This window comes from Diabrotica undecimpunctata, chromosome 1, assembly GCF_040954645.1.
Source record: "Diabrotica undecimpunctata isolate CICGRU chromosome 1, icDiaUnde3, whole genome shotgun sequence".
NCBI classification, from domain to species: domain Eukaryota; kingdom Metazoa; phylum Arthropoda; class Insecta; order Coleoptera; family Chrysomelidae; genus Diabrotica; species Diabrotica undecimpunctata.
The window spans coordinates 155,361,293-155,385,160 of NC_092803.1; the positions used below are offsets into that span (position 1 = coordinate 155,361,293).

The 23,868-nt window shown below is 30.6% G+C and overlaps 1 protein-coding gene across 1 annotated transcript in view; it reads left to right on the top strand.

The window, feature by feature from the left end:
* Nucleotides 1-13,947, top strand: part of LOC140432408 (ATP-binding cassette sub-family G member 4) — a 108,914-nt gene extending 94,967 nt beyond the window's left edge. The window contains exons 7-10 of the mRNA XM_072520286.1: nucleotides 6,731-6,899; nucleotides 10,512-10,612; nucleotides 10,799-10,954; nucleotides 12,240-13,947. Of these exons, the coding sequence (XP_072376387.1) occupies nucleotides 6,731-6,899; nucleotides 10,512-10,612; nucleotides 10,799-10,954; nucleotides 12,240-12,587 (774 nt within the window). The 3' untranslated portion in view covers nucleotides 12,588-13,947. The remainder of the gene's footprint in view (nucleotides 1-6,730; nucleotides 6,900-10,511; nucleotides 10,613-10,798; nucleotides 10,955-12,239) is intronic.
* The last annotated feature ends 9,921 nt before the right edge of the window (nucleotides 13,948-23,868 follow it).

A 23,868-nucleotide genomic window follows, 5' to 3' on the forward strand; every position in this document is an offset into this window, starting at 1 on the left:
TCTCGCCAATTGTCATCCTGTAAACGCGGCTTTAAAATAGATCCAGTCTAATTATATCTAGTTTAAAACTTGAAAAAACATTAAATCAATAATTTAAAAAAAAACTAGAATAGCAACACTTGCAATTCAAAATAAGTCGTCTAACAATAATTAAAGTCCTTGCAAAACATACAGTAAAGCAGCAGTTCACAGCACATCCGAAGTGGAACAAACTACGAGCACTGATAACATATTGCTGCAACAGCAATATGAACTGCAAGCAGTAATGCGCGCAGAAAATATAGATATATGCATTATACCAGACCGCTCATTGTACTAGAGAGTCTTATGTTAAATTTGAAAAACCACACAACTTACCTCGCAATATATCTTGCCACATGGCACGTGGAGTTAATGCAGTTATAATTCAAAATAACATTAAACACTATGAAGAAGAAAAGTCTGTGACCTAACATATTACTACGTTTACGTAAGATATTGCCATTGTTTAAAAGAAATATTACTTTCTTTAATGAATTAAGCACTGATATTGTTACTGGTAGAGACTTCAACGCTAAATATACACATTGCCTCCAGACTTATTACACTTGTACCAAGCTTACTGCAAAACCGACTATGGCCTACTAATTCTAATAAGCTCCTCCTCCAAATTTGCCTAAATTTCTTTGTTATTATTATTAAGAATATATAATTAAATTACACAAAAATAAAAGATGCTTTGACATGAATTCGGACCATTCTCTAATCTATCTGACAATCAGTGAAAGAAGCGTTGTGAAAAATCAAAATCAAAAAAGAATTATTTTAATTTCTGGAGTACTACTACTTCAACCTACTATCAGCTCCAAAAATATTTTGTAAATAAAGTGTAATGATCAAGACGATATCCTATATTTAAAAATATTAAAAGACAATCATATTGGACTGCTCTGGGTATAATTATAACGGTAATAGCATCTGAGCGGTAATTTTTTATACAAATCTTAGCATTTTTGTAAATTATAACTCTTGTATTAATGATTTTCAACAAAACAAATTAGAGTTATTTATATTTATTGTATAAAAACAAGAGACAGAAATACGTAACTTGTAGGTTATAAATAAAAATTACAACTTTTATGCAACTTATACAAAATATCTAATGAAGGTTGAATGTATTGAGTATTCGTATTTACCTTATATAGTGTTAACCTCACAAAATAATCTACTTTATATATTTTTCAAATGTTTTTTTGCATAAAATATACAAAACTTCTAATTCGCTTTAGCTTCACGTAAAACCAAGGTATTTTACTACATCGGTGGTCCCTACAGAGACCACTTTATTATGATTTGGCGCGCAGCTGTTTTACGCATGACTCACAAGCGGTTCTAACTAGAACCAGAGAGTTATTAGGAGATCATATGTTTGTTACTGGGTATATTACTTAGAAAAGCGAATTGGTCTTTGCGATTCGAAGGTGGTACTTATAGAGACCACCAAGGGTTAAAGTGTTAAAAATCTAGGTAGGTTAAAACCTTGATAAAAAATTGATGAACTATCAGAAAATGACAAACAAATACTGAAGTACAGCTTTTTTCACTTTTATTGTAAGTAAGCCAGTGACGATTTAATTATTGACCATCTGCCAAATGAAAAACAACAAAATTTCGCAACAAAAGGCAATAGCTCATTATTGGATTCCCTTTGTATTGGATGGAATTCAAAAAAGTCATTTACACACGAGGTTTTTTATCTAATTTTGGGAATTCGGTTCATCATACTTCTCCTTCTTCTTTATCACCTTCTTCTTCTGCATCTTTTTCTTTGATATATTCATGTAAAGTAAAGAAAAAATTACTATCATCCATATTTTGAAAAATGTTTTCTTTTATGGGGGATTATAGCGAGAATATAGTATTTTTCTGGAAAGGCGCCGAAAAAATAGTAGGCATTTGCTAGAGCAGACTACAACTTTCGCAATGAGCAGCCATTAGTTAAACTAATTTACTTATCTATAGGTAAAACAAATAAATTAGACTTACTCACAATCAATTTAATTTTACTACCAAAAAACGACCGGTTTCGCTTTCTAAAATTTGCAAAGCATCTTCAGGTCAAACGGTACAAAGTAAATTAAATGCTGAAATTATGAAAAGCTCATATTAGGGTGCTCTCTTATAAAGATATAGATCAAAAGTTATAGTAATTATGATAATATTACATGTCTGTGTTTATTAATATGCATAAAATTGATTTAACAGACAAAGTAAAAACCCACAAATTGGTAAGAGATAATCTATTGAATTGTAATAAATTAGAAATAAACAAAATACTACTTACATGCCGGTACAAGAATTTTTATATAATGATTCGTGATACATAGTTCAAACTATCTTGTATTGTTGATAATGGGTGATCTTCGGTCAATGTTGTAACTGTCTGACAATTCTTGAGGAAGTTTCTTGGGGGAAGAGATGTTAACAAATTAAATAGTGTTTTATATTATTTAAATTATTAAAGTTATTTATATTTATTCAAGAGATGTATTTTAGAAATGTGTGTTAATTTATTGAAATTACAGAAAGAGGACAGTTATATGACAATTAATGAAAAAAAGCATTTAATTTCAATTGTGAGGTCAAATGTTAAAATTATAAAACTAAAATACAATTAGGGACAAACAGAACACAATTAAAAGGACAAAACAGACATAAAACTTTTAAAAAAGGGGGCTTATTGGCACTACATCGCTTGGTAGGAGAGGAACTGGTAAAAATGGAGTTTTTTTTTGTCTACTAGTATTTTAAGAGGTAAATTTGACAAGCTAATCTAGGTTAAAGTGACAGTTCTTCTTCTATTTCTAAAGTTAACTAGTTTTTGAAGCCAACAGACCTTAGTAGTTAAACAATTAAATAAAAATGAAATTGTAAGCTAATATGTATAATATTGGCATACTTTTAACAATCACTAGATGAATTAAATTTAATACATTTGTGATTTGTGTTCTGTTTGTCCCTAATTGTGTTTTAGTTTTATAATTTTAACATTGAAATTAAATGCTTTTTATCCAAAAAATTTGATAATTACAAGTCAATGAAATTGCACACCCACAAAATAGTACAACTAATTTCATTCATTGTCATATAACTGTCCTCTTTCTGTAAAAAATTTCAATAAATTAACACACATTTCTTAAATATATCTCTTGAATAAACAAAAATAACTTTAATAATTTAAATAATATAAAACATCACTCTTTCATATAACAAACAATCACATATACCTTACTTCTATTTCATTTGTTAACATCTCTCCCCTCAAGAAACTTCCTCGTTAATTGTCAGACAGTTACAACATTGACCGAAGATCACCCATTATCAGCAATACGGAATAGTTTGAACTATGTATCACGAATCATTATATAAAAATTCTTGTATCGGCATGTAAGTAGTATTTTGTTTATTTCTAATTTAGTACAATTCAATAGATTATCTCTTACCGATTTGTGGGTTTTTACTTTGTCTCATCATCATCCAGCCTCAAGAGTCCACTGCTGAACATAGGCCTCTTCCTCATGTTTCCAACCCCGTCTATCTTGCGCCGCTCTCATCCAGTTTTTATTGAGTCTTTCTAAATCGTCAGTCCATCTTGTAGGTGGTCGACCGACGCTTCTCTTGTCTTCCCTTGGCCTCCATTCCAATAACCTCTTTGTCCATCGCCCATATGTCATTCTGGCTATGTGTCCTGCCCATCTCCATTTTAGTCTGGCTATCTTCTCGATGATGTCAGTCACTCCGGTTCTTCTCCTGATGTCTTCGTTGGTTATTCTGTCTCGCAGAGTTATTCCTAACATGGACCGCTCCATTCTTCTCTGCGTGACTCTCAATTTGGTAGTTGCTGCTTTTGTTAAGGTAAGTGTTTCTGCTCCGTACGTCAAGACTGGGAGGACGCACTGATCAAATACCTTTCTCTTTAGGCATGTGGGCAGATCACTTTTAAAAGTTTCTCTCAGTTTTTCAAATGCTGCCCACCCAAGGCCGATTCCTCTCTTCAGTTTATGAGTCTGGTTATCCCTGCCAATCATAATTTCATGTCCCAGGTATTTATATCTATCTACGAGTTCTATTTCTTTTCCACCAATACTGATGTTCTGGTTGGGTACCAAATTGGTCATGATTTTTGTTTTCGAGATATTTATATTTAAACCTACACTTTCTGTAGCCACAACGAGTTCCTGTACCATCTCTCTTGCCATACCTAGATCTTCAGGTATTATAAGTATATCATCGGCGAAACGTTGTTTAGATATTCTCCATCTATTTTTATTCCCTTTGTCATCCAATCCAAATTCTTAAAAGCAACTTTGTCTGCTAAATCAATTTTATGCATATTAATAAACACAGAAATGTAATATTGACATAATTACTATAACTTTTGATCCATATCTTTATAAGACAGCACCCTAATATGGGCTTTTTATAATTTCAGCATTTAATTTACTTTGTACCGTTTGACCTGAAGATGCTTTGCAAATTTTAGAAAGCAAAACCGGTCGTTTTTTGGTAGAAAAATTAAATTGTTTGTGAGTAAGGGTAATTTACTTCTTTTACATATTTGAAACGGACTCACACAAGCAGCACATTCATGATTTAATTATCTATGTTTTTGACCCCAATTGCGTGAGGCTAAACTCTTTCAAAAAAGGCGGCATCAAAAATAGAATAGCAAATATGATACTACGTCTCTGCTATCGATAGCGGTATGTGGCATGTTCTTCTTCATATATATATTTTTTATAAAAAAAGTAAGGCATACAAAATATATAAAAGGAAGATAAAATTAAAGTACACAATTTGCTAAACGCTTTCAAACCAGGTAGTTATCTTGCAAATACAAGTCACGCGATCCAATAAGGACTTTAAGACGGTTTTTCTATCATAGACTTGAGTATCATACTATTTTACTGCCAAAACTAAAGTGTAAGTGCGCTGTTTATTATACCCCAGCTTTTTTATATAAGATTCTGAGGTTCAACAGATTCTAGGACCCGCTTCTATAATGTATAATGAAGTTAGCGAGCGCAGAAAACTACACCTGTATATTTTAGACCAATTGTGGGATGAAATAACGTTAAAACAGAATCAATGGATATTGATACTCACGGAGCCCGAATCATAAAAATGATCTTTTTATGATTTGGGTGCCATCCTCGCTTCTAAGCTATTAACACAAAACCCTGGGTTTGACGTGCTGTGAAAAATATAATATAACCTTCAAAGGAGGTAGAGTCACCATCTTAATAAACTTGCTAAAGCAAGGTGACAACAGCAATGGATAGAAACTACTAGAAAGAATAAGAGAAGCCCTATGACCAAATATCGCCAGAATAAAGATCGGTAGAGAGATATAGATGTTTTTTTATATAAGATAACTACTAGATATCCTGGCAGTATTAATGTATAAAAGATTAGCGAATATTTCTTAGAAAAGTACGACTAAAGATCGGTTAACTGTGAAAAATACTTTTTAAGAACGCTACTGTTCTAAATTACTTCAAATAAACTTATCAAAAAATATATGAACGTATATTATCTCATCTACAGGTATTTACTTGTCGCATGCAGGATAATTTGGCAAGATATGTGATCGTGGACTAGAATAAAAAAAGTATTGTTAATACAAACAATAGTTACAAAATTGTAGATAGCTAGTGATAATATTGTTATGATCTATCACTTTACAATCACTTTTTTTATTTTAAATGCACTTGACACACAGACCTTCAAATATGTTTGATAAACTGAATAGACATTTAAAAACAAAAATTTCACGGGTAGGATACACACTTAAGAAAGATAAAAAATTAAAGAAAAATATTTGTGTTTCGTCATAGAGTTTTATATTTTCCGAAATAAAACATTAGCTTATAGACTTTCCTATTAATGGCTCCGATATTCCGATTCATGATGAGAGGTGAATACCTCGAAACACGTGTAGAACAATAATGTAATCAGAAGATCATTCAGAATTTCAGGAAAAGATAGAATCAGAAATGACACCGTTAAAGAAATTATGCGTATTTAAGAAACTATTATCGTTAACATCGAGTAAAAAAATTACATGTTGTGGACACATACAACGTATGTCAAAACCAAGATTTCCTAAGCAAATAATGAACTTTCAACCGAAAGAACGTTGAACAACAGAAAGACAAGAGTTTAAAATTTAATTTTTTTCGTTTAATGAAAACATGCCGAGACAAAAGACATAAGTGTCAGTAACCTGCAAGAATTGATCTAGTAAGACAGAAAACTCTTATCTAACTAAAAGATACAGTCTTGTTTCATACGTTAGAGTTTCTTTTTTTTTAAGGTGAAACAATTATTAGGTTTTGTTCTGATATTTAGGATCATTTCTTACGCGGTCTTCCATAAACTAGTCTATGGCTGATGTCGGTGGCTTTTGTAACCTTCTTTATGCATTACTTTTGACTTAAATGTCACAAAAAAAACATACAGTAGAAAAGAAAGCTAGGATCAAATTGTTATTCAGTTAAATATGATTAAGTTTTTATGAATATTTGTTAAAACCTATCCCGTGATTTGCTTCAAATGATATTTTTGGAAAACACATTTCAGTTATCTGTTGTGTGTTTTTTAAAATTTTACAAAGTTTATTAAAAGACTTAATAGAACTCTGACTTTTAATCATCTTAACCACAATTATCAATTTTTTTTTAATTTTTAGATGCTTACCTACCTTCGTATTGGAACAAACATACTAGTTGGATTGATGTTGGGTAGTCTCTATTGGAAAGCTGGAAGTGATGGATCAAAAGTTTTGGATAATTTTAATTTACTGTTTGCGATATTATTGCACCATATGATGTCCACAATGATGTTGACTATTTTAACATGTAAGTAATTATTGTCAATCTATTTTTCGCTCTTTTAAAGATAACATTTGGTATTTTCTAAACCAGCAAAAGATAAAGACGTGTTTCTTGAAACCATTTAGGAAAAAAATAGATTTTTAAATACAGCACCTATCGACTTGCAACTTTTTACATTGTGGTATGAGTGAAGTCAGAAAAAAACTCAGAAATTGCATTTACAGTGCATAACACGCATCCAAAGTGCATGAAATTTTTGGGGTTATATCGAATTTTATGGAAACATGTCAAAATTAGTATATTAAGGTCCAGATTTTGTTTCTCGGGTGTTTTTGGGGTCACTGAATAAGAATATGTTATCAGAATCGAGTAATAATAATCGGTGGCAAAGTGGACCTAGTTTTTCCCGACCGCTTCCTTACATCTCAGCAATACCAAGACACCATTCTCTAACGTATCGTTCATCTGTTTGCTGTTGCTGTTGGTCAAAACTTCCACCTCATGCATGATAATGCTCGTCCACATGTCACACGCCTAGTGACAGACTGGCTTGCCAACGAAGGTATTGATGTTCTGCCTTGGCCAGCACAATCTCCCAACCTGAATTCCATCAAACATATATCAGGAGATTGGAAGCGTAAAGGCGAACTGCAAAAATACGTTTCTGGAAAACTGAGTATAAAGTTTAAAAACATGTTAGAATAGTAAGGGCGAACAAGTTTTATTTTATTAACAAAACTTAAAAGAATTTAAGTTCTGAATTATTTATTTGTGGCATGTTTGATAAAGGTATAGTTTTATGTAATTTAGCCACAATTGGATGGAATGACAATTACATTTTTTTTAAAGAAGGAAAAAGTTTTTTTTTGTTAAATGTAATTATTATTACAACCAATTGTGGCGTAATCCCATAAAGCTATACCGTTATTAAAAGAGGATTTTTCAAGATTTGCAAAATTTTTATAAAATGAAAAGAAAAGGGGTTTAATATGTTTTATTCTACAAAAATAAACATAGTTTTGTTAACAAAGTATGTGAAAGCTAATAGCAGTAAAATAATTGGCAGAATTCACAAATAATGCTTCAATTAAACTCAATTTGATTTTCATCGTCTACAGTTTCTTTGACTTTAGTTGTACTAATTCCTTCACTAATAGCTTCTTGTAAATCACGCTTGTGAGGCATGGGTACATAATCAAGAAGATCTTGTAAGTCCTTTTTCTTTTCTTCTGTTAGCTTGAGAGCACCCTGGTATCTGAGTTATACTATCTAAGTTAAAATTTATTACATCCTGAAGTTTCTTTCATCCTTTTTGGAGTATAAAATTTGTGGGAACATCTGTGTTTTATGCGATTTGAATTTTAAAGCCCATCTTAAAATCTATTGAAAATTCGAATATTCTGTCATTCTTGAAGTTAGCTCCCAAGTTGGGATTTAGTTGCTGCTGAATACTGAAATCCTTACCAATTCCCTAGTGATATTAACAACTTGGAATTTATTCTTTTTTTTTTAGTGTGTGTAATGAAATGGATATAGTGCTCTTTAGAAAATACCTCACAGTTCTTGATCTTAACTTTAGTTGAACCAAAATCTCGATCACGTCACATCCCATCATCGAATGCCCTGACAATAAAAAAATGTGCTTAATAAGATCAAAGCGATTTACGTTAATGTGGCGAAGGTTAGACAAGTAAGTTAAGGCGTGGTAATGCTTGCTGTAAATCAATACATACAACTTCAGTATTTTCATCCTGGTTGCTTTCGTAGCTTTTCATCATATTCTGAGCAGCTTTCTGCTTTACTAAATGAACCTTCAGTTTACTATCCAATTCAATTATTCTGGGAGAATTTGGGTTGCTAGTGTTTAAGCCATCAAGTTCAACTTTAATCTTAGAGCAGGTATTACAATCATCAACAGAAGGAGGCTGAACACCTATATTGAATTCGTTGACAAAGATATTTCGATAGAAGGACTCTATCACAGGCGGTTCTTCAGGATGTTTATTTCTTAACCATTCCACATATGCTCCTCCATATACTCCAGTAATTAACGAACCCGGTGGCATATATTTTCGAAAAGGACTTTTTTCTCTGCTAAAGTGACTGAAAACGGTAACAAGTAATTTGATGGTGATCTCTGACCAACTGCTTTCTTTATCCAACCATTTTATTTCCTGGACTTAGCTTCCCTCTGTTATCACCCAGGATAGTTCCTATGGTGATCTGCTTGTCTAAAACAACGTTAACTCTTTTTTCGCTTTTGCCATGGATGCTAATAAAAGCTTGACGACAAACACATTTTCTTTTTCCATTTATTGAAACACTATATTCTATGGTCCAAAGATTCCTACTAGCTTTGTCAGTAATTAAAGACTTTTTACACTCACTCCAACTTACCACTTTTGAAAGGTATTGATTTTGATTATCGTAGTTGAAAATCATATTGATATTGCTCATGCCCAATTTTTCAAAACACATTTTACGACACTTACATGGTAGTCCGATTGTGCGCGCATATACAGTTTTCTTTGTATTTCTTGAAACGTATGCTTCACCACAGTTTCGTTTGGTTTTACACACATTAACAAGTCATTGTTCCGTTTTCTTTTGCTTCCGCCTTGTCGTTTTCTCGGCGTTCATTTTGAAAATAAATCAGAAAAAAAACAAAACAACTTTAAGGCTAATGTAACGGTTTTTTCTTAAAATAGGAGTAATTAAAACTACAAGTACACTATGGTACCCAAAAACTCAAGAACGACGCATATATCTGAGACTATCTCTCACCAATTACAGAAACAGTAACGTTGATACGGTTACAAAGGAGAAGGGGCGAACCTTGAACGAAAACGCAACGAAAGCCTGTGGGTTCGCCCTTACTCTTCTAGACGATTATGTAGTTCAGTTTCTGACTTGAATGGATTGGTATATTATTTATTACAGAATTTTAAGAATATGAAGGGCGAAACATGCTTTTATAATATACACAAGCATTCTTTAAAGGTTTGTAAAAAAGATGGGAGTGTTTTTGAAACGTCCACTTTGCGAGTTCGCCTTTACTCTTCCAAGCTCCTGATATGAGACATTCTTCAACGAAGAATATTACTCCACATATGAGTAACATAATATACACGCCATTTCGTTTCCAAGAGCGTCTGATAGAAGAATGGGCAAACGTACCTTAACAGTATATCGACAATCTCATTTTGTCTTTGAACGATAGACGTAGAGCCGTACTAAACCAGGGTGGATGCCATACTTTATATTAATTTTGTTTTTTTTATTACCTGATGACTCAATTTTTTTAATTGTACTTAAAGGCATTCTCGTTATTTTTGACATGTTAACAAATTTGTGACATTTAAAAAAATTAAATACTACTAATCACTAGAAATCGATTATTCGATTCGTTCAGAGCGACTGCGAAAGCCGTTCTGATGAGGCCTATTAGGCCGAAATACGTATAAGCGGATGCGCAAGCGCCCTGTACGTGAAATCAAATCTTAACTGTCTTTTCCTTTTTAAATCGATTATTATTTATTTAACACAATTAAAAAAAAGTAAATTAATATTTATTATATATGTGTACAAAAAGTAGCCTTTTTCTCGTATATGATACGATTATTTTTCTTTTTACAGTTCCCCAGGAAATGTCGATTTTAATAAAAGAACACTTCAACCGCTGGTATTCGTTAAAAATGTATTACACATCGGTAACCATAGTGGATATTCCTGTTTCGGTAAGTATTTCCATTAAAATCAATTTATTAATCTACAAATATGTTCCTATCTCTACTCTTAAGGGGATCATTTATTGTAGTTACGCAAATGATTAAAAAGAAAAATACTTGCTATTTATTCCTTAGAACAACTTTCTAAAAAAAACGAACGATTTACTTATCGTGTTCTATTTTTTAATATTCTAGGTTATTGGCTGCTTCCTATTTTCAGTCATAATATACTATATGACAGATCAACCAAACGATAAAGCTAGATTCTTGATATTCTTCGCCACTTGCATGTTGGTAGTTCTGGTAGCTCAAGGAGTTGGTTTAACTATTGGTGCATATTTTGATGTTGTGGTAAGTAGTATCAATATATTTTAAAATGGGAAAGTTTTTATGATTTATGCTACCATTTTTTTTATATAAAAACAATCTGTTCTGAGAAATTTAATTAACTGCCTAGTTCAATAAAGCTATATATAGTGATCACACTATTGAAAAAAAAACGAAACCAAGCATACGTCAGAAATATATAGAATTTCCAATATGCTCGCACATAAACAGATGCACAAATAAAAATACACATACACATTTACCTGCTCAATAGGCAAATCAGCATACATTCGCAACATAACTTAATCTAATGCGATAATAGTTCTGCTGCGACTACTGCATTCCTTAATCCCGAGGGGTGAACATTTTGGCCAGAGGATGCAGGAGAAAAGTGTCGATTTGGTGGTGCCCCAGAGAGCTAGCGAACTCTAGATGATTATAGCATTGACACGATAAGGGCGCAGTGTCTGATAGCATTTTGTGGGAACAAAATCAACAAGTAGGCAATAACAGGTGGTCCAGAATACAAACAAAAATATAAAGGGAATGAGCTGCAGTCTGGTGGCGTCCTCTGGCCTTTGCCACAAATGTGAGCAATGGAGAGGTCGATGTTGAATATATCCCTCAGAGTTTCAAATCAAATAGGAGAAAGACTGATTTTACGAAGGCGGTTAAAAGAATTGCAACATGGAACTGGGTATGCCATGTTGCCAGAGTCCGATATGGAGGATATAGCAAGAAAATTTTGGAACGGGGACCCAGAAATGATACTTATTGTAATCAAGATGGAATGTATTGAAGATCCTCAAGATCGGAAGCAATGGAATTATATACTGGAGGCCGGTGTTCAGCAGTGGACTCAACATGGTTACTGATGATAGTTATGATGATTGAGGATATGGATGCAATATTTGATGTAATGCGCAGATAATCAAACTGAATTTTAGACACAGGCTTAAATGTATTGTGCTTATTAGTGTTAAATTAATTGTTAATAAATTAATGTTTTTTTTTTCGGTCTCTTCAGTTCGGCACGGGCTTTATATGTGCATAAAAGCTGAACTATTAAATAAAATGTAATTTCTCTAAAATTATAATATTATTTATACCAGGAACTGGTAGTAATTGTACCAGGAACTGGAGTAAACAAATCCATGAAAAAGTAGAATTACTATTATAGATATATTTTAATAAATAATCGTTTAAAAGGGTCTAAAATTAAATTTAATATATAAGTAATTACTCGAATAAGACTATGCTAAAAATTTAATAATCTTCAATAATATTTATAATATTATAATATTTTCAGAACGGAACTTTTGTTGGACCAACCCTAATGGTACCCATGATGATGTTCTCCGGTTTTGGCGTCCGTCTGTGTGATCTGCCCACCATAATGTACTACGGCAGTTTTACTTCTTACCTAAGGTACGGCTTGGAAGGAGTAGTCCAAGCTGTATACGGAATGGACAGGGGTATTCTCCAATGTCCCGAAGACAAATTTTGCTTCTACAAGTATCCCAAGACCTTCCTGGAAATAGTAGATGTCAGGTCGGATCAGTTCGATAATGATATGATTGCTTTACTGCTTTTCTTGTTTGTTCTGAGAATTTCGGCGTACGTAGTGCTGAGGTACAAACTGGCATCTGTACGATAGGGCCTGTTTATGTTTTAATAACTTTTATTGATTAAAGTAGGTGATTGAAGCCTCGGGTTTGGTAAAAAGTGTTGCTAGGAGGGCATTTATTTTTATATGCTACTACAAAAATTGTTTAATATGTATATATGAATAAATATATATATATATATATATATATATATATATATATGTATATATATATATATATATATATATACATGAGTGAAAATATTTTTTAAATTTTACTCAAAAAATTCTCATTTACTTAAAAAATTTATGACATCGTCGTTCAATATTAATGATCTTGTTCTGTAAAAATCATTAACACTCCTATAATTTTGGTAGTAGTGAAGTTAAAAGTGAAATAAAAAATACAATTTCATACTTACGTTATGATATTATCAGTTATGGTATTATATGGTTAAAGTTGAACAAGAGCTTCCTAGAACTATAAAAGAATATCTTTACTCACTCCACAAATCGGTTTAAAAGAATGTTACAGGAGTATGAAGAGTATGTCATAAATTTCCAACAAAAAATCTAGTCATTTTACACAATTAGGTAAATATATGCTTTGGCATTTCTCTGATTTTCGAGTGTTCGTATGCTTCGTTTCAATTCTCACTGCCTTAAATAAAACATTTCTTATAACATTTTTTAAAAGAAGTTACCATACCACAAAGGACAGGCTACATCTGCAGATATTTTTTTATAGTACCTAATACTTTTAACAATTATTATCTTTTTAAGATAGGTTTTCTTGCGCTAAAAAGTGTCAAGTCTTTATTCTTAAATATACGAAAAATATGTTTCATTTAAGTAATTTTTTAAACCTTGCTGTGATATTTTATTACCAATTTCTTGTTCATATAGCATCATGATACTAAAAGTAGAAATGCGCTTGGCTATTTATTATTTAAAATTATATATCTTTTTATGACGTTACGTCAATCTGACAATTGACGTTAGTGCCACTACTAGAATCACCACGAAACGTACACATATATTTCACCATTTAGATCATGATGATTCATCATCGATATAATATAATAAGGATGGAACCTATGCATAAGGACCTATGGACATACTTGAGTCCAAAGTAGCTAGTAACAATGGCCGATCTTGTTTCCGGAATGTCAGTAGTGTATGAAAACAATTCTTTTGGTACATATTTGTACAATAATTATTTATTTTCGTCGATAGTTACATTTGAATAAAAGATATAATTACGTGTAACATTGTAAAATTAAAAAATTATTATTTTTATAACATAAAAACATATAAAACAGATATATTTTACAAGTACGTAGTTGCGCATCGCACGCCACTGATGTGACTGCATGCAAAATAATAAAAATTTAAGAAATTTATTAATTTACCATAAATAATACATTCAATTATTAACTTGAACACATAATGTTACCTGCAACCAACATTAAAATATCGGGAGGAAATTAATTACCTGTCAAAATCACGTCAGACATTGTAGCTAGTAATGTGACGTTAGTACTGTCGTCTATCAGCTGCATGTAAAAATATGAATAGGCTCCACCCTTAGTATATTATATCAATGTAGTTCATTTCTTATTAATATTAAAAATAGAGCAAGATAAGTAAACACAATTGCCTATATTAAGTTAAATAAAAAAATATGTTATATATTTATTCGGTATGTCTGTTTAGAGACGAAAGTCTTAGTAATTAAGTGTAAAACATAAGTAAGTAAGTATAAGTAATTTTAAGATTCGTTTTGTACTATATTATATAAATAAACTTAGGCAATGGTTTGTTATATATTTATGTTTAAAGAAATATAAACTGTTTGACTGTAATATATATATATATATATATATATATATATATATATATATATATATATATATATATATATATTATATATATATATATATATATATATATATTTTAATTGGTAATTAATTAAAGTAATTAATTGGCGGTTTTGATATTTTTGCGTATTGTATCATAATCCCAATTTATTTTCTTAATTATGGTGTTATTACTAGAAATTTTGGAATGGTCCAGCAATGCAATTATTGTGATGTTATATAATAAATATAAATAAAATGCTAACAGTTTAAGTCTTTTATTACTTCCATAGGTCCTGGTCATAGGCCCGAACAACCTCCGTCCTACATCACAACTAAAAGATGACAAAGCTCCTTGATCTGACTGTGCATATGCTAAACTCATAAAGCTATTTAACACCGCCGGTACTCAATAACTAAACTCTAATTTCACTATTTGGGAGAGTGATTCATCGTTTGAAGGCGGAGGAGTGGGGAAAGACGTATGAAAATCCAGTGGCGTACACTCACTTTTATTTCAATGTTAATTATAATATATTGTTTAAATATTATTATTCAAAATAGGCCACAATATATTTATCTGCAGGTTTTTACTGAAGTTTCCATCTCTATATCCAAAGACCATTTTCAAAGATATAAATTATAGTTATATTTGTGGCTTATTTCCAACATTCTCCCTAAAAATACGGAATGCCACAAGCAAAAGGCGACAGAAAAATAAATATTACTATAATTTGTATATTTGAAAACGATCTCTTTATATAGAGATCGAAACGTCAGCAAATTAAACATTTCAATTAAATATATTGTTACTTATTCCCAACATTATTTCTAAATATACAGAACGGCAAGCAAAAAGCCACAGAAAAATAAATATTACTATCACTTGTATATTTGAAAACGATCTCTTTATATAGAGATCGAAACATTTATATAAAGATCGAAACATCAGTAAATTAAACCTATAAATAAATATTTTGTGGCTTATTCCCTACAGTCTCCTAAAAATACAGAATGCCACAAACAAAAAGCTATAAAAAACAAGTAATTTTGCAGAAAGCTTACTGATGCCACCCGGCTGTCTCGGAAGATACGCTAAAACATCTTTTGACGTGACCCGTCCTTAAAGAGTTACACAATGAAATTTTTTTAAAAAAAATTTAAGACAGTTTCCACACCACCCCAAAGGTATCTCTTATGGCGCGTTACTATTTTTAAATGGGTGTTCGCCAAGAGTCATATTGTCCCATTAAATACAATGAACAAAACACTTAAACAGTATGAAACAAAACAAAATATAATCCTATAAAACAAAATAAAATTCTATAAAAACAAAATAAAAATAATTTTTGATGTAACAAAACATTGTACTATTCTATTTAAACACAAACACTATACACACTTACTAACTTCTCGTTTTTTTTGTTTTTGGTTTTTTTATGCTGATGTTCCTTCTGAACTATTAGAAAATATTATTCGCTGTCTAAATCTGAAGATGCAGGTCATTATCTTCACCTGGTGTAATTGTGATTGGCTCTAGTAAAACTTCGACATGAGTGTCAAGTTCCCACATACGATGTTCTTCTTTAATTATGTGGCCTATACATTTAGCCCATTTCTCTGGAGTTACATGGAGGATTGCTTGAATTAAAAGTTCCTTAACTTCGTTTAATTTGAACGTTTTGTTATTGCGTGCTACTTCTCCTCTCACTTGCGCCCAGATAAGTTCAATGGGATTAAGTTCGCAATGATAAGGTGGTAGACGCAGAACTTTGACACCATAATCTTTTGTAGTTTCATCCGCAGCATATTTAAGATATTCACTTTTCCTTAACCGTGCAATGTCAAGTAGTTGAATTTTGAGCATTGATTCTTCGTATGCAATCCCCTTTTCTGTAAGCCATTCGTGAATTTTCCCTTTCCGCCATGCCGTCGTCGGTAATTGTTCTAGTCTGCGGCTATGATATGGCGCATTGTCTATAACAACCACAGACCCAGATTCCAATTTTGGTAAGATTCTCTTAAACCAGCGCTCAAATACTTCGGAAGTCATTTCTTCATGATAATCACCTGTTTTTTTCGACTCAAATTGAAGAAAACCATCATCAAGGAACCCTTTATCACTTCCTATATAGGTGATGATTAAACGCCGTCCCTTTCCTGATGGAGCTTTTAATCCTGTAGACCAGCATTCTATAAATGCTTCGCGTTTACTTTTGACATTTAAATCTTGCCAAACTTTTCCAACTGTATGACCTTCGTTAATCCAGGTTTCATCCAAATAATATATTTTGCGCCCAGCGCTGCGAATTTTTCGTATTTCTTCTAAATATTTTCTTCTCCACAGAATAATTTCATTATTTTCTAATAGCATACTTTTTCTGTTGCGTTTTATATATCCAAAGTTCATTTGGCGCATGGTCCTGATTAAGACTCTACGAGATATCTTGGGTAAGGAGTTATCGTTTTCGAGCTCTTGAAAAATTTTTTTCAGTGTTGGAATTTTACTCTGAAAATAAAAGGAATGAATTTTTCGACGTATAATATTCCTCCATTGTCATCCAAAACAATGCTTTTCCTACCTCTACGTTTTACCTTTTTCTTGCTTTTTATTTTCCGATGTATTTTTAAGTACACGATAAATACAGCTCACGGATACTTTTGTTAAACTGCTACAAATGTCGACCGCTTGGCTAACATTTAATGCCATTTTTCTGCCGACAATTCCTTCATAAACGTTTCGTATCATTACCTTCTCTTCGGACGTTAACATTTTCCGTCTCTTTTGCATCTTTTCATTTTTGGAATCAACATCAGAATTTTGCTGTCTTCTCCTGGAACAATTTGGTTTTTCGTCCATTGTATTTCAATAATCACAGAATATAACTAAAAATTTACTACAAAACGACAAACCATAACACTCTTATTATCAATAACACGTTTTATCAATACTACAATACAGTATTGATAAAACAGTATTGACAACAATAAGTTTACAAACGTATCGCATTAAATATACTCACAAAATGTAACAGATGCACTAACCATAGAAACGTCAATGTAAATGAACCATCGGTTGTATCTTGATGGGCATTTTTTCGGCGAAAAAATAATAAAAATTAGTTTTACAGCTATGTCTGGGTCGAAATTCTAAATCGGAGTTTCCTCGCTAATTTCAACGTTGCCAAACGAATAAAAAATAATGTTTTAAAATATCGATTTTTATTTTATAAATTTAAATATGTAGCGAAACGGAACATATAAATAAAATTTATTTCATTACAATATTGTGCTTAATTTTTACTATTGAAAAAATCATGTTTTTTGGTATTTTGATGACGGTAATAATCGCTGCGTGGAAGAATACTACTACTTTATATATTCTGTAATTTCTTATGAGGAAACGCAAATTGCAATTGAGAAAACGGATAGTTTTCGAGGGCCGCTGTGTACATTTAAATTTGAGGATATTCGGCGTTAGAACTATGAAATCACTCTTCTATATTGAGGATTTTTACTATAACAAGGACATATATTTAAACGTGGACATATATACAGTTAACGTAATTATTAACGGAACATCAGCTTAATGAGCCACATTTTAAAGTTATTTCTAAAAATTACACATCAAAGGATATATAGACTATGCGAAGAAAAAATCAACCGTACACAGTTTGGGGACGCAGTGGGTACAAGAGAGGCACTCTTTAGCATATAAGAGTTATTTTAACGATGTAGAGATATTAATTGCGATATTTATGCATGCTTCATTGATTAACATAAAGCATTTGATACAGTAAAATATGACAAGCTGATGGAGATATTAACAAATATTGGAATAAATTATTAGCAATCTTTACTGGAATCAATCGTCTATCCTTACAGAGGCAGGAGAACCCGATGATATCAAAATTAAACGTGAGGTCCGTCAGGGATATATACTATCACCCTTGCTGTTTAACATATAAATCTTTCAAGAAGCAGTAGAGGATATTAAAGCCGAAATTCGAATTAACTGCTGAGAGTTATGAAGACGTCCAGAAGTTAATGAATAGAATCACAAAAGTGAGTCAGAGATATGGATTTGCACTAAAGAAAACAAAATGTATTATGAATAGAATAGAATAGAATTTATTTAGTCAATATACAAAAATGGTTTTGTTTTTGACAATTCAAAGGAATAGTGACAATAATTTACATACATACATACATATAAAATTTTTGCGAATTTAAACTTTACGACAGATATTTAATATTAACAATTTAAGAAACAACAAACACACTAAATAAAAATACAAAAAAAAATAAAATATCATAATAGGCAAATACCCTGACGAAACTAGTACTATTATGTAAAATATGTACTTAGGTACTCCCTTTTTGAATAGAAACAATGTTTCAATAAGTGTGATTTGATTTTAAGCTTAAACGATAACAAGTGAAGACTTTTACTTCATCTGGCAAAAAGTTCTACAAACTAACAGTCGAATTTTTTATGCTCTTTCTCAACCTAAAATGTTGTGCTCTAATAGCATCTCTAGATCTTATATCGTGGTCATGGAAGTTGGAGTTTATGTTAAACTTACCTTTGTTGGCATGAATTTCAATCAGGGTCTCATATATATACACATATATATATATATATATATATATATATATATATATATATATATATATATATATATATATATATATATATATATATATATATATATATACTGTTATGATGTATTGTTTGTTTGAATGATGAGCAATGAGTATTTTTAATAATATAATATATAGGGTTTTTATCGCGGTTCTCAAAGAATTAGCTTGTAAGTACTTTTTTAAATTATCTTTATTATAACTATTATGAAACACACATATATGTCTAACCTAGCCAATGTAAATTTAAAATAAACTATCTTTAAATTGATGTTCTTATAAAACTAATTAAATTCTATAGACAATGTTAAATTTAAACAAACTATCTTCAAAATTGAAATTGTTATGACACTAACTAAATTATATTAACAAAATTTTGTACCTTTCTTTCACTGAATGCCTAAATGAACTGTTTTCCACTATATATATTCTAATCACCACTGAATGTCTTCGTACTTCGGTTATCCTTGTTTTTGTGAAATTTCTTTTTCCAATTATCAGCTTCTACCAATTTAAGATATATTTTTCTTCACCAGCATTTATACACCACCACCAAACCAGCAAACAGCATTTATATTTATTCTTCTTTTCAATATACCAATATCCAATTATTATAAGTTGATTTATACTAATCTCCAATCATAATATAATTTTAATTCCTTCCAATGTCCATCCAATATTCTTCTAATATACTTTTATAATTATATTAAACAATTTTCTATTTGTAACTGATTCACTGACTCCAACTAACTTCCATATTTCTTACTAAACTTTTCTGACTGACTTCTTGAAAATTCTGAACAGTCTACTAACTTTCATAATGAACTGCTTGACTTCTGACTAAAAACTGCCATCTTGAATCCAAATCACGGGTATTTATATCTTTTTGGATATTCCAGAACCATCTGGTAAGAAATCATGTTCTATTTAGTTCTATTAAATACTTGTCTGAATTTTCTGGAACAAACCATTTCGCAAACATGGCCATCTCCGGTGATCCAGAGAATTCCATTCTTTTCTATTAATAATTTTGTTTACATTTAGGCTTTTCAGATCAGAATATATAATTAAATTAGTAACTTAACATTCTAATTTAATAAAATACACATTTCAAACAATATATTATTATAACCCCACTTTATATTCCTAAAAATTTCCTAAAATGTCACTTGGAGACAGAGTTTGTATAGTTGGTTGCCTAGTCACATGGCTCACTTAAATATATCTACCACATTATAATTACTAAAATACAACTTTTTACAATTATTATATGCTAATTTCTTAAAATGCCCTCACATAAATATATTTTTGTAAATTTCTCTAGTATATAACTTATTTAAAATAATCAAATACTTTTTTATATCTAATATTATGTAGTATATAACTTATAAATTATTTTCTATAAACCCCAATTGTCACAATACCCCAAAATAATATTTAAAATAAATAATTTACTTATTATTTTTTTAAATATTAATTTTCTCATACCTTATTAAATTTAATAAATCAATTTTTTTTTTATTTAAAATGTGTTAAATACATCCCTGTTCGCTGTCTATATCAAAGCAGAGAACAACGTAGCACAGTTCGGCTATTCTATGGTCAAACTGTCATGTCAAATGGAGAATGGATTTTATCAGAGAATAAAATATAACCTTAATTAAAAATATAATCTATATTGTGTTCTGTTTATTTATAGACAAAATCTAGGAAGTATTTCTATTCAAAATAACTTTCATCAATATAAATTGGTAAGTTTTTCCACTTTATTATATTAGAAAGACATTTTTATAGCAATTATAGTATAAATTTTGTGTTTAACCCCAAATTATGATTTTTAGGGTACAAATTAATTTCCATATATACAAAATTCAACAAGTATGATGTCAAATTGATTCAAAATAATGAAATCTACCATCTACCATTTAACAAATCAAGTCTATTGAATAAAATGGATATATCAGTAAGTTATTAGTGTTATTATATTTGTGTTAAAGGTATAGAAAATATTATTCAATCTCTTCATGATATTGAAAAATGTCGTTGATATGAAATATGCCTCTTAGTCTGTTCTCTGCATCTATTAACACATAACTATTTAGTCCATTCTGATTTTCAATTGTATATGGACCTTCAAACATTGGTTGTAATTTCTTACAACGGTTTTCTTTAACATTACTTTTTCTAAGTGAACGAATTAACACTAGGTCTCCTTTTTGAAATGTGATTGGTTTTTTTATATTTCGATTTTGTCTTCTGATATATTTTTTAGCTTTCCTCCTAATTCGGTTATTCACTTTCTGCATTACTTGTTCTAACATATCCTGATTATATTCACTAATCCACTTTCTGTTTCCTATATGGCCAAACATTAAATATTCTGGTACTTCCTCTGTATTCAAATTATGTGTATTATTTAAAAAATATTCTACTTGTGGTATATGTTGCTGCCAAGTTTCTTGTTGATTTTGGCATAGTATCCTTAAATATTTTATAACTTCTTTAATATATCTTTCTGCAGGATTTGCCTGAGGATGTCTGATACTTGTAAAATGAATGTTGATTCCCTTTTTCTCACAAAATGCCCGAAATTTTTGGTTGTTAAAATATGTAGCATTATCTATTATGCAATTTCTAAATGGTCCTATTTCTTCGAAAAATTGATTAATATATAATTTTAATGTTTTAACATTTGTTCTGGAGCAGGGATATAGTTTAATAAATTTTGTATATAAATCAACTATCACTAGTATATGCTTTTTTCCTGTTGGACTGAGAACTAAATGTGAAATAAAATCCATGGAAACTGTATTTAGTTTTTCATATACAACATTAGATTTATATGTGTTCTGGTTTTTGAAATTCTTTTCTTTGTTTAGTTGACATATTGGGCATTGGGTAGTAATTTCTTTTGCTATACTTATGTCATTCTTTGCAAAATAATTGTCCCTAAATAGCATCCATAGCTTTCTTGAACCAATATGCATATAATTGTTATGTAAATTTTTCAATATTTTCTTTGCTAAAGTTCTAGTTATTACATATACTTCTATGCCATTTATTATTTTATAATAAACTCCATCTTTCTTAAGGACTTTTTGTTTTTCACTCAAATTGATCTGATCTCTTATAATTTCTTCTCTAGAATATAATCCAGTACTGTCTACTAATTGATTTAATCCAATTTTTATTGTTCGCTGCCCTTTTTGTGATGTATTTTCTAACCTTGATCTGCCACTATATTGGATTTTCCAGAAATGTATTTGATTTCAAATGAGTATTCACTCAATATTAGACTCCACCGATGTATTCTACTGTTTCCATATTTGTTATTTAATATAGACGTTAAAGCTTGGTGATCTGTTTCTATTGTAAATTCATTACCCAACAAATAAAATCTTAATTTTGTGACACAGTGTATTATACTTGCTAGTTCTAATTCTGAAACTGAGTAACCCTTTTCATGTGGCTTTCTAATTCTTGAAATGAATTGTATTGGGTATTCGACCCCATCATGTATTTGTAATAATACCCCTGATAATCTCTCTATTGATGCATCTGTTCTTAATATGAATGGCTGTGTGTAGTCAGGATAGTATATTTTCAAATTTGACAGAAAAATGTTTTTAATTTCTTGGAATGCTAGTTCTCTTCTCTGATCCCATCTCCATTTTACACCTTTTCTCAGTAGTTCAAGTAATGGAATTTCTTTTATACTTAGATCTGGTATCATCCTTTTATAATAATTAATTATTCCAATAAATCCTCTTAAAGTTCTTAAATTGTGTGGTGTTTTATATTCCTGAATGACTTGTGTCCGTTCTGGATCCATTTCGATTCCCTTAGTGTTAAGTTTATAACCTAGATATATGACTTCTTTTTGAAAAAATGTACATTTTTCTTGATTTATTTTTAGTCCAACTTTGTCTAATCTATTTATTATAGTTTTTAGGTGTTTCTCATGATCTTCAGCCGTTTTAGAAAAAATTAATATATCATCAATGTAGTGAATTACAAAATATTCATATTGATCCAAAATATCATGAAGACATCTACATAGAGCACTGCAAGATGATTGAAGTCCAAATGGTACTACTTTGAATTGATATACTACTCCATCTATCTGAAATCCTGTATACTGTCTACTTTTTCTTTCTAGAGGTATTAACCAGAAACTATGCTGTTAATCGATTTTAGTGAAAAATGACATTCCTGTAATTCTTCCTAATATTCCATCTATACTCATTGGTGCTTCAAATTGCTTTTCAGTAATCTTGTTAATATTCATTGCATCCAAACATAACCTGATTTCACCTGATCTTTTTCGTACTACTACTATGGGGTTAATAAAACGTGTGTCTGCCTTCTCAATGATCCCATCTTCTAACATATTATAAATTGTTTTGTTTACTTCTTCTCTGTATTTATATGGTATTGGGTATGATTTTGTTTTAAAATCTTTTTCCTCCTTAACTCTTATACTATGGATATAATTCTGTGCAATTCTATTTTCTTTATTGACAAGTCCCTTGTGTTGCTGCAATATGGAAATGACTATTGATTTATATTCTTCAGGGCAATTTAAAACTTTCATCATATCTTCTTCTTTACAAATAACATTATTCTTCATTATGTACTCATTATTCCTTGCTTCCAATTTAACGCACTCCGCCTCGTAGGCATCCATCTGCTTAAAATTTCCATTCCTTAAATATTCACTACAATAATTATTCTTTACATTCTTTTGGGACATATCCCTATCATCAAAATACATTTCTTCTTCATAAACATCACTATTTTCTTTTAATAATATCCTATCAACTCTTATT